Below are 12,475 nucleotides of genomic sequence, written 5' to 3'. Positions count from 1 at the left end.
GTTTGCAGTGAGCCGAAATCGCACCACTGCACTCTAGCCCGGGGGACAGAGTGAGACTCCATCTCAAATAAAAAGATGAGTGTTCAGTAAAAAAAATTAAAGTAGGCCAGGCGCAGTGGCTCATGCCTGTAATCCCAGCATTTTGAGAGGCCGAGGCGGGCGGATGACTTGAGGTCAGGAGTCTGAGACCAGCCTGGCCAACACGGTGAAACCCCATCTCTACTAAAAATACAAAAATTAGTCGGAAATCCCTTGAACCCGGGAGGCGGAGGTTGTAGTGAGCCGAGATTGTGCCACTTCACTCCAGCCTGGGCAACAGAGTGAGACTCCGTCCCCAAAAAAAAAAAAAAAAAATTAAAATAATGACAAGAAATAATCACCCTGCTTGGGGAGAGAAACAGAGTCTTTATGAGGACATGCAGTTGATCTGAGGGTATTTTGCTGAGTGAAACAAGCCAGTCACAAAAAGACAAATCTTGCATGATTCTACCTCCAAGAGGTATCTAGAGTAGCCCAATGCACAGAGACAGAAAGTGGAACAGAGCTCACCAGGGGCTGGCGACTGGGGAGGGGGGTTATCATTTAATAGGTATAGCATTTCAGGTTCGGAAGATGAAAAAGCTCTGGATATCTGTTGCACAACGATGTGAATACACTTGATAATGGTAAAGATGATCAATTTTATGTTGCGTTCTTTACCACAATTCGAAGTTTAAAAACTTAATAGGAAAGAAGGAAAGGAGGGAAAAAGAGAAAGAGAAGGGCAGTTTGCTAGATGACAAGCTATAAAGAGCACGGGGAAGGGAGGAGAGGGGAGTGGGGCTGGGTACTGGGTAGGGTGGGATGAGGTAGGGCCGAGGGTGGGGTGGGCAGAGGCCTCAGCCACCAATGCAGCTTCGTGTGAGATGAGGCTGTGTGGTGTGAAGTCCCCTATGACTTAGAGCCCCAGATGTCCCCGCCCACCCAAGCTGGGCATGGGGGTACAAGTGGGTCCCAACAGATGCCCACTCAGGTCCTAAAGAAGGCAGAATAGCAACCCCAGCTCTGCCCAGTTCACACTGGAGTGGCTCACCCCACCCCTCAGACAGCAGAGGGAACAAGGATCACCCTTCATTCGGCCCCACAGAGCAAGCGCCCACCTGTGCCAGGCTCCAGACACAAGGCTGAGCGGACCCCATGCCCAGCCGTGTTGAGTGTTCATCCCGGTCCAGATGCACACCTCGTACCTGCACACTGAAACTTCGGATCAACCTCACTCCTAGGGCCGTAGTTACCTAACATTTTCTGAGTGCCTACTACGGGCGGGTACTATATGGATTGACTTGTGTAAGTCTACATCCTGAGAGGTGGGGGCTAACAATGAAACTCCATTTTACAGACAAGAAAACTGTATACAGCAAGGCTAAGCAAAACCAGCCCCCACACTGTCAAACTGTGCGGCCCCCCGCCCCACAAGTACACCCTCCCAGGCATTCAGGATGCCGTAAGACAGCAGTTCCCAACCTTTGTGGCACCAGGGATTCGTTTTTGTTTGCTCCTCTGTGCAAGATGGAGTTTCACTCTTGGCACCCAGGCTGGGGTGCAATGGTGTGATCTCGGCTCCCTGCAACCTCCGCCTCCCAGGTTCAAGCAATTCTCCTGCCTCAGACTCCTGAGTAGCTGGGATTACAGGCACCTGCCACCAAGCCTGGCTAATTTTTGTATTTTTAGTAGAGACGGGGTTTTGCCATGTTGGCCAGGCTGGTCTCGAACTCCTGACCTCAAGTGATCCACCCATCTCGGCCTCCCAAAGTGCTGGGATTACAGGCATGAGCCACCGCGCCTGGCCCAGGATGGTGAGGGGGATGGTTTCTAGGTGATTCAAGTGCATTATACTTACTGTGCACTTTATTTCTACTATTACACTGTAATCTATCATGAAATAATTATACAACTCACCATAATGTAGAATCAGTGGGAGCCCAGAGCTTGTTTTCTTGCAACTGAAGAAAACATCTGGGAGTGATGGGAGACAGTTGACAGATCATCAGGCATTAGTTAGAGTTTCATAAGGAGCATACATCCCATATCCCTCCAATGCAGTTCACAACAGGGTTCGAGCTCCTATGAGAATCTAATGCCGCCACTGATCTGATAGGAGGCGGAGCTCAGACAGTAATGCTAGCAATGGGGTATGCGGGGAGCGGCTGTGATACTGATGAAGCTGCTCACCTCCTGCTGTGCAGCCCAGTTCCTAACAGACCACAGACAGTTGGTGCAGAGGCAACCCTTGGCTGGATGACACTCCCAATGGCCGAATGTCCCGGTGAGCCTGAAGTAGGACTGGCTCCCGCACAACCATCCCCAAAGGCCTCAGCAGCCCTGCTCACAGGCAGATCACAGCACCCCCTTCCGGCAGCCTCCACAGGTACCCCTAGGCTTCTGGCATGGGCGCGGCCCTTGTCTCAGGTCTCCACTGAACCTTAGTCCTATGCTGGGCCCGTAACTGGAAGTTCGACCAAGATGTGCCAGTTGGGTGGGTGTGCAGAACAATGAATCCCATCCCTGGTGACAGGTCCTCTGCACCAGACATGGGGCCACATGCCTTTGGGGGACACGAAGGAGCTCTGGAACAGGGGACACCGTGAGCCCCAGCCCTGGGATGTAGGAGAAGAGTAGGGAGGCCGTGCCAGCCTGCTCTGAGGAAGCAGACACCCACACGGCCTGGGAAGTGCCTCTTGCGTGGGCGTGCACACACACTCCCACAGGAACGCCACGCGCAACATGCACGTGTGCACAGGCCAAGACCACCCACCCCCACAGGACCACACCCTCAGGCACACACTTGCATCCTTCCATGTTGCGAAAAGGAAGCGGGGTCTGATCGGGGCAGCACTGGGCCCGGCTCTGAATCACAGACGGGACCCCAGCCTCCCAGAAACAACCCTGTTCAGCTCTGGAGAGAGATCCCTGTCTGGGAAAAGACGCCAGCGCAGGGAGAACTGAGGGCAAGAGAGCAGTCTTTGTGAGGAGGGTCAGACCTGCCCCTTCCGGCCACCGGCCCCTCTGCCCCTTCACTTCCGAAACCCTGAGGGCACAAGGAAATGTGAGGTGCAAGCAGGCTCCCAGGCATCAGATGAGACCAGACACTGGGTTGTTGTTTTTTAAACAAAACAATATTTTATTGACACATCCTGAATGATCTGTATAAATATAAAGTGCTAAGTTTCCAATCCCTGCCCACAGGGCTAGGAGGAAGCGGGGGAGGGAGTGTTAAATGTCAGCTGAGCACAAATAACTTTCCAGCGCCAGCACAGGCGTGAAAGGCTCACAGACTGACACACACAGCACAACACACCCATCACTTCCCAAGTCCCCAGCTTCCCCAGGAACACAGGGCTTGGGCTCCAGGCCCGGGGCGGACCAACCCACGGACAGGGCTCCTGGTTGTCACAGCTTGTTCCTTGGAGCTCTCAGGCTGCCAAGGGCTTCAACATGATGGTGGACCAGGGAGAGTCCACGGTATAGAGTCCAGTTGATTTCCGCCAGAGGATGGGATGGGAAAGAGCAGACACACCCTCGGTTCCCGACCCCGAATGAGGGCCAGCCTCAGTCCCGCGGCAGAAGAGCACCAGGTCAGAAAGGCCAGCATGCCGGCATTGCTAGAGCCCCCCCACGGGGCTTCTCAAACTGTGAGGAGGTAGCAGCCCTCCCAGAGGTGAGGGGACTGTGCTGCCCAGAGAGGAACCCACCAGTCCACAGTCAGCTCCTGCCAGCACAGTGAGGGGGGCAGGCAGAGGGGCACCACCTCAGTGACACAGCACCTGGGTCTCAAACTGCAGCAGCTGCCCCATGAAACTGAAGTTGGGGGAGATGATCCCCCGACGCTGCTTAACGAAGTCAAAGGCCTCGTCCAGCCGCACACGGCGACTCTGCATGAGGTAGGCCAGGCAGATGGTGGCCGAGCGCGAGATGCCGGCCTGGCAGTGCACCAGCACCCGGCCTCCGCTGTTCTTCACCCAGTCTGCAAGGGAGACGGGGGAGTGGTGTCAGACGGCATGTGCACAGCCCAGGAGACAGGTGCCCCCAGCCCTCTCCTCTGGAGCCCCTCGGGACCTCTGGGCAGAGGCGCCCCCTTACCAATGAAGCCTATGGCCTCCTGGAACCAGGCGCTGATCTCCACCACCTGGTTGTCCTCCACAGGGATACTCTTGTAGTGGAAAAGGCCCTCAAAGTGGTTGGGGCAGCTGGCGGACACGTTGAGGACGGCGGTGATGCCACACGCCTGCAGCCCCTGCAGGTCTGATGAATGGCTGCAGCTGCCCAGGAACAGGTAGGGCAAGATCTCCACAGGGCCACCCTGGAGGGGGTAGACAGACGGTGAGGCCTTCGCAGCCCAGCCCCGGAGGGCTGGAGCAGCAGCGGGTGGAGACCCCATGGGCTGGCCGAGACAAGAGGAGTCCTCAGCCAGTCCTCCTGACCTGAGACAGGACTCAGGAATGTGCGGAGGACACACCGGGACACACGTGCCCCCTCACGCTCCCAACATACACATGCAAACGTACACAGACCCACACAGGCACGTGCGAGCAGCCGTGCCCCACCCCCCCAACACACACACGTACACAGGTGGGTACATGGGCAAACTGCTCGCATCCCCAAATGGCAGGCTCTTTCTCTAGAGGCGCCCAGTCTGCGGTGGGGAGGGAGGGCGGGTCCGGGGCGGGGGGCAGTACTCACCTGGTCGTAGATGGGAGCCCTCGGGTCGGAGCAGCTGGTTTTGCTCCCTGCCGGCGGCGGCAGCGCAGGGGCGGGGGCCTCGGAACACAGATCGGGACAGCAGCCCTGGAAGCCGTCGAAGCCTCCTGCAAGGAGGGGAAGGGCACGGTCAGCAGGGAAAGCCGGGCTGGAGGTGGGTGGGGCGGGCCAAGGGCGGCCGGCGGCTCACCTCGCAGGAAGAACACGGCGGTGGGCCCCGCGCGGGTCTCGTGCAGCAGCGCGGCCAGCAGCACGTGGGCCGGGCCGTCGGGCCGGAGCTCCGCCACCGAGGCACTGCCCTCGTCCAGCACCACGGCCCGCGCCAGCTCCCCGCGGCCCAGGCGCGTCCGCAGCGCGCGGTCGGGTAACAGGCAGGCGAGAACCGCCGCAGGGGGGCCCCGCGCACGGCGCCGGAGCAGCGCGTTCCAAGGCACCGGGCGCGCGGCGCGCACGTGGCGGCGGCAGAAGGCCAGGAAGGGCCGGCAGTCGAGCAGCAGCGTGCGTTCCGCCTCCCGCGGCTCCCGCAGCAGCGTGCCCAGCGCCGCGCACTCCAGCTCGCGCGCCGCCTCCAGCCCCATGGCCGCCGGTGCCTCTTCTTCCTTCCGCTCGTTACCGCGTCCCGGGCTCTCGTGGCGGTGGCGCTGCCCGAGCGGTCGACTCCGGGCGCCCTCCGCGGCGGCCCGGGTTAAATACCCCTGGGCCGGCCTCCGGGACACCATACAAGGGCAGAGCAGGAAGGCGCTGGCGCCCGCCCCCGCCCCTCACGTGGGGCGCGGCTGGGCTGACCCGGGGACTCCGGAGGCGGGGGAGGTTGGCGGGGAAGGCAGGGCGCAGGGATGAACACACAGAGAGGAGGCGGGGACCAGCGACTACGGGAAGGGAAGGTGTTATCCGGAGTCGGAGGGACCAGCACCCCCACCTTCTTTGCGCCCACCCTTTGACCTGTCCCAAGCCACTCAGTCCTGGGGAACCCAGCTTCACAGATCCAAGTCCCCCCCTTAGGGCCAGCGATGTCCCTTGGAGTACCCCACCCGCCAACCCCACGCTTCCTCTGCCTTTTCCCTTTCCCTCCCAGAATTTTCCTCTTAGAAATTTGTCACCACATTGACAAATGCCTGCTGCCACAGGTGAGTTCTACACTGGATGATGGGGAGGTCCCTGCTGAGATGTCCTATTGCTCATATATTTGGAGACCTTGGGCCAGAGGGCCTTTCTCTCTCCCCCTCCCCACCCCCCATTGCCTGGATGAGACCAGCACTCAGCGTCTTGCAGTAGGTTGGTGGCCAAGTTAGGCCCGAACACAGTCCCCGGGACCCAGGCCCCTGGGCTTGGGCCGAAGGAAATGAGGGGGTCCTGGGGCCTTTCGTGGGGAAAGTAGGGGTCTGACACCGCCTTCCAGTTAAGAGTGGGGCAAAGCTTCTTCCTCCTGGGCGCAGGGAAAGCCCCCAGGCCCCGGAGAGAAGCACTTCCCGCTGTCACAAGCCTGCCCTGGAGGGAAGTCCGCTGACGCTCCCAGCCCTCCCCAGGCCTGCGGGGATTTCAGGACCTTGGCAAGGGGAAGAGGGAGAAGCAGAACAGAACTGGCCTCCCCCATCCTAGGCCTCCCTGTCCAGCCCCCCTGGGCAGCAAAGTCCAGGGCTAGCACTGCACCCGGAGGACTGGGGGCCTGGGTGTCCCCTCCATCCTGCCCTCCCCCAGCCCTGCTGCCGGATGTGGTGAGGCCCAGGTGTGCGTGGAGTGTCTGAGCCACAAGAATTGTTGGCAGTGAACTCCCAAACTCAAGCAGAGTAGTTCAGGTGGGTGGAGACAGTGTTACTGAACTGGAGCTGCCCTCGCCCTGCCCCCAGCTGCGTGGGATTTCAGAACCCACCCTCCAAGCCCCCAGTCTCCTGAGGCCCTCCTCCACCTCCTCTGAAAGACCCTTCCGGTTCTCCGGCAGACCCCTGTGTCCACGCCATCTTGAAGAGTGACAGCTGGGACCTGCGTGGAGCCCCCAGCCCTTCTGGACTCGTCTGCTCTGAGCTCCTCACAGCAGTGTGCTGTGTGCACGGGAGCGTGGTACCTGTGCAGTTCCACTACGTGTGAGAAGAACCTGGAGCTTGTGTGTGCTGGGGTCAGAGCAGATGCAGAGGAGAAAACCCCAAGGACTCCAAAGGTCCCTGGGGCCACGTCACCGTCTCAGTGTCTCCATCTGTAAGGGGGAGCACATCGTGGCGCAGCGGCCCTTCCACACTGGTTCCAAGGCTACTGGTTCTAAGGCTACCCCACCCTCCGCACAATTGGCTGAGGCCCTGCCCTCCCTGGCAAGCCAGTCTGGAGGCTGAGGCGGCAAAGTCCACAACAGAGCCGGGGAGTCTGGGCCACAGATCCCAGAGGCTGATAGGAACCCTTATCATTGGCATCGGCCTCCAAATGACTTAATGCTGATTCCAGGGGCAAATTACAGAGCGTGCAGGACAATCAGGTCCAGTCTTGCTTCTGGGCTGGGAGCCACAGCCTTCCAGCGCCGTGAGAGGACCCCAGCCAGGTGGGATCCCTGATTCAGAAGTGAACTCAGCTCAGCCGCGTAAGGGGCTCCAGACCCCAACTCCTATGCTGAGCTGGGCCTCTTCCCCTCCTGGAGAACCTGGTATACCTTGCCGGGGAGTTCCGCATGTGGGGAGAGCATTGCTGAAGGTTTGCTCTGATAGCGCAGTCCCTGGGACCTGGCACTCCTGGCCACGACCAGTGGTCTCTTTTTCTTTTTAAGTGACAGGATCTTGTTATGTTGTCCACACTGGCCTCAAACTCCTGAGCTCAAATGATCCTCCTGCCTCAGCCTCCAGAGTACCTGGGACTATAGGCACCTGCCACCACCCAGCTCAGGACTGGTGATGGCTGCCTAACGCGGCTGCACCTGTGTCACACCCTTGAGGCCATTTGCCTTGGGGCTGTCCCCTTTTCAGCTCTGGAATGTGGACTCACAGAGGCCCAGCTTAGCCATGAAGGAGGGCCTTCCTTTGCCTTCCTTCCCTACTCCCAAACTGGGGAAAGCCCCACCCCCGATTACTGGGGTAAGAAGAGGGGGAGAGACTCACAAACCCATGTCCCTCTCCCACTTTTGCTCTGACAAAAGCCCCCCAAGCCTTGGGTGCTGCCGCTGGCGATCATGTGCAGGACGCCTGCTCCTCTCCACCACCCCCTCAGAGTCTCCCCAACCACCGTTCGCCAGAGCCCAGCCTTGGGAGCCACAGCAGAGAGGAGGCAGGGCATTGGGTGTAAGGGTGAGGACGCGGTGAGGAGGGGTCTCTGCTAGGCTGGATGCCCCGCAGCCCGAAGGCTCTGGAAGCAGGACCCGGTCCTCGCCACCGGATGGAAAGGGGCTGACCCAGGTTGGGGGTCCCTCTCTGTTTTTGTTTTTCTCGGCCTGGCTCTTACAGAGCAGACACTGTCAAGTAAGTTTGGACTCAGCACTTTTTTTAAAATTGAAAACCTGTGAGACTCACAGGAACAAATGATGATTCTGCGTGTTATTCTTTTTATAACCATCTATTTTGACGGCTGTTTAAGCGTCACTGGCTCCTGCCTTTGGGATTCCAGGTCTTTCCTGGCCCCAGCAGCACATCCACCCACCTCCCCGCACGGCGAGTCTCCCTTCCACAGCTGCCTCACTCAGCATCACGCTGATGCTACAGAACCTTCCTTCCTCCTTCCAGCCCCCACCCCCAAGCAGATGCCCCACACCGGGCGGGAGGTGAGTGGCTTGGCTACAGTGCTTTGGCCAGTTTAGGGATGAATGTGAGAGTGACGGGCCACCCCAAGCTCCGCCTGAGGGGTGAGTCAGGGATGACGTCGGGTTTCCTGTGCCAGGCATCTGACGAACATGCCGATGCGGCGGCCACCCCCACAGGCTCCTGCCAGGTGCGGATTCATACCCCACGCGCCAGGCTCCAGGAACAGCCCCTGTGTGAGGAAGGCGTGTCCAGCACAGTGCAGGGTGGGGGCGGGGTTTTCACCTGGGGCACCCAACCCTTAGCAAGTCCTCCTCCTGGTCAAGATGAAGCGGGAAGCCTGCAGCCGAGAGGACTGATGTCTGTTCCCACACTCTGTCATGCGTCATGTCACATGCGTGTGTGTGAGCAGGACCACCCAGGAGCAGGGCTGCCAGGGAAGCTCTCCTGGACACGCGGAGGCCTCCTCAGGGGACCCGTCGCTCAGGCTAAATGCATGGGGGCCCGCGACATGCCCCAACCCTGGCCCTGCCTCTCACCCGGGTGCCACCCTGAGCTTCAGGTACCCTGGCGTGCACCCCTCAGCAGGCGTTCGGGTACTCAGACACTTCGAGGCTGCATCTAGACCAGCACTGAGGAGTCCCCAGCCATGCGCGGAGGACATTCTGCCTTTTTCAAGCCAATCAGTCCTTCTGAGTACATCAAGAAGAAAGTCTCCACCTGGGGCTGGCATCGCTATGACCCTAATACCTGCGTTTCCTCATTTTAACCAAGAGGCTTAGTGCTCCTTTCTGCATTTATCACTTACTCAATCCTGCACTCAGAAATACATTTCAAGAACCTATTATGGGCCGGGCGCGGTGGCTCAAGCCTGTAATCCCGGCATTTTGAGAGGCCAAGACGGGCAGATCACGAGGTCAGGAGATCGAGACCATCCTGGCTAACACGGTGAAACCCCGTCTCTACTGAAAATACAAAAAACTAGCCGGGCGAGGTGGCGGGCGCCTGTAGTCCCAGCTACTCGGGAGGCTGAGGCAGGAGAATGGCATAAACCCTGGAGGCGGAGCTTGCAGTGAGCTGAGATCCGGCCACTGCCCTCCAGCCTCGGGGACAGAGCAAGACTCCGTCTCAAAAAAAAAAAGAACCTATTATGTACCAGGTACTGTTCTACGTGCTGGGGATATAGCAGTAAATCCCAAAGCACTGCCCTCAAGGTGCTGACCTCGTTGCTTCAACGATATATACTTTTGTGATTTTGTTGTGTTCATGATAAATGATACTAATTATCCACCTAGAGTAATGACATCTTTTCCTTTTAAAGTAAATTTTAGGTTTGTAAAAACTGAGTTCACTTAAGGAAAACTGTTGGGAACAGATGGTACCCAAACATCTTAAAAAGTGAGGTGCACGGCCGGGCGTGGTGGCTCACGCCTGTAATCCCTGCACTTTGGGAGGCCAAGGTGGGTGGATCACCTGAGGTCAGGAGTTCAAGACCAGCCTGGCCAACATGATGAAACCCCGTCGCTACTGAAAATACAGAGAATTAGTCAGGCATGGTGGCAGGCACCCATATCCCAGCTACTCAGGAGACCGAGGCAGGAGAATCACTTGAACCCGGGAGGTGGAGGCTGCAGTGAGCTGAGATTGCGCCACTGCATTCCAGCCTGGGCAACAGAGCAAAACTCCGTCTCAAAAAAAAAAAAAAAAGAAAAACGTGCGGTGCAGGGAGGAGATGCCAGAATCAGGCCGCGTTGTCCGGGAAAGGATCCTATGGCCCCTTCCAGCTTTGGGAGGTGCGGTGCTGTGGAATCTGGCTCCCCCTTCTGCCATGGTTTCCCATAAAGAGAGGAGGCCACAGCCTGAGGAAGGGACTCTGGGAGAACTCATTGCCAAGGCCCCACTTGCCTGTGGGCCTGTCCAGCAAAGCAACCGTGTGTGTGTGTGTTCCCAGATGGGCCTGGGCCTGGGCCTGGGGGTGGAAGGAACCCCTCTCTGGCTTTTCCCTGGGCACCCACCCCTGGCACACCTGTGGCCCCCAACCCATGGGGTTCCCGGTAGTGAAACTGATTCCCGCCCCACTAGCCAGAGGCACTGTGGCTTAGGCCTGGGTATCCAAGGAGGGAAGAGGAGGTTGTGGCCGGTGGTAAGAGTTAGGCAAGAAATGAAGGAGTCTCAAAAATGTGACTGCACTTGTGCAGGGGGACTGAGAGACAGGACTAGCTGGATTTCCCAGGCCGACTAAGAATCCCTAAGCCTAGCTGGGAAGGTGACAGCAACTTCTACCTTTAAACGCGGGGCTTGCAACTTAGCTCACACCTGGCCGATCAGATAGTCAAGAGCGCTCACTAAAATGCTGATTAGGCAAAAACAGGAGGTAAAGACGTAGCCAATCATCCGATGCCTGAGACCACAGCGAGAGGGACAATGATCGGGATATAAACCCAGGCATTCCAGCCGGCAGCGGCTCCCCTCTTTGGGTCCCCTCCCTTCGTATGGGAGCTCTGTTTTCACTCTATTAAATCTTGCAACTGCAAAAAAAAAAATAGTAAGTGACCTCACTGTGGGCACAGGGTAAGTGGCTCTGTGACAAGAGGCCTCCTGGGACTCCCCTGTGACCACAGTTGGGTGCACTGTTGGAGGGGGACTGACAAAGGGACCTCCTTCTCACCTCACCAGCACTGCTGACACCTTAACTACCATCGAAGACCAGGCCAAGCGCTCTGCCACCCCCCAAAACCAGCAATCCCAGCACAGCAGCAGCAGCAGCGGCGGGGGCAGCTCTGGGCATCAGTTAGCTGTGGGGGCTCTGAGGCCACCTTGCCTTGGTCAGACACAAACGGGCTGCTTCCCTACGGTGTGGTATTGGTCTCGTCCTTCATTAAAAAGAGCGATCACTGGCACTGTGTTCGGTGCCTTGGGAGCGTCACTGCGTCTAGCCTCACACCCTGGAGAGCTGCCTCATTACCCTGCTCTGCAAATAGGGAAACCGAGGCCCAAAGGTGTTAGGGGGCAGAACCAAGGCCACACAGTCCCTATGCAAATGAAGAACTGGGATTGGAACCTGGGCTTAACCACTAGGCTGCCCTGCCCCTGGCCAGGGTCCACATGGGTCCGCCTATGTGGTGTCCCCAGCACACACCCTCCTGCCTGGGTCTCTTGCTTCATGGGACAACCGCAACAGCTGACACCATTGTGTGCTTGCCATGTGCCCTGACTTCTCCCGAGAGCTTAACAGAAATTATCTCATTTAAACCTCAAAGAGCCCCACAAGTGGGAGGGATTGGCACTCCAAATACAAATGGGGGAGCCACGGCTCAGAGAGGCTGAGGAGTTTGCCCGAGCTCTCAGAGCAAAGGCTGAAATTCACAATTTTGTGTTCCCTCCTGACTGTCTCCAGAATCCAGGTCCCCATCCTCCAGGCCCTTCCCATCTGCCTCCCACCCTTGCCCGCAGCCCTCCTTTCTCTCAGCTGCCATCTTGGAGGACCTTCAGGGCATTAGTGCCACCTCCCCAGCTCTGCTGCAAACCCCTTGAGGATGCACAGTACCCAGGGCACTGCTCCTCTGAGTCCACTGGGAAGCTCAGTGCCCAGCCCTGAGTGGGCCTTGATGCATCTCTGCAGGCATGAGGACTTGCCCCTGTGCCCCCAGGTAGCCCTCAACAGGAAGCTGACACAGGAAGCTGAAATCCACAATGTGGGATGAAGTCATTGTCAGGCTAGGCCTTCATCCCTCACCATGCCTCAAGCTCCAGGGAAAAAGAGATGTCCTCAGGTGCCCAGAGCGGACACCCCAGGCATGTCAGTCAAAGAGGCCACCATGGGGCTGGGCATGGCAGCTCATGCCTGTAATCCTAGCACTTTGGGAAGCCCAGACGGGCAGATCACTTGAGGCCAGGAGTTCCAGACCCGCCTGGCCAATATGGTGAAACTCCGTCTTTACTAAAAACACAAAAATTAGGCTGAAGTGGTGGCACATGCCCATAGTCTCAGCTACTCAGGAGACTGAAGCACGAGAATCACTTGAGCC

The 12,475-nt window shown here is 58.1% G+C and overlaps 1 protein-coding gene across 1 annotated transcript; it reads right to left on the bottom strand.

The window, feature by feature from the left end:
• Window positions 1-3,133: 3,133 nt before the first annotated feature.
• Window positions 3,134-5,425, bottom strand: DUSP2 (dual specificity phosphatase 2). The gene is made up of 4 exons (XM_025354023.1): window positions 4,928-5,425; window positions 4,720-4,844; window positions 4,120-4,339; window positions 3,134-4,003 (listed from the first exon to the last, which is right to left on the bottom strand). The coding sequence occupies exons 1-4, from the start codon at window positions 5,313-5,315 to the stop codon at window positions 3,789-3,791; spliced, it is 948 nt and encodes a 315-aa protein (XP_025209808.1). The 5' UTR covers window positions 5,316-5,425; the 3' UTR covers window positions 3,134-3,788.
• Window positions 5,426-12,475: the final 7,050 nt, after the last annotated feature.

This window comes from Theropithecus gelada, chromosome 13, assembly GCF_003255815.1.
Source record: "Theropithecus gelada isolate Dixy chromosome 13, Tgel_1.0, whole genome shotgun sequence".
NCBI lineage: Eukaryota > Metazoa > Chordata > Mammalia > Primates > Cercopithecidae > Theropithecus > Theropithecus gelada.
The sequence above is the reverse complement of the archived record's forward strand: the minus strand, read 5'-3'. Positions and strand labels throughout refer to the sequence as shown.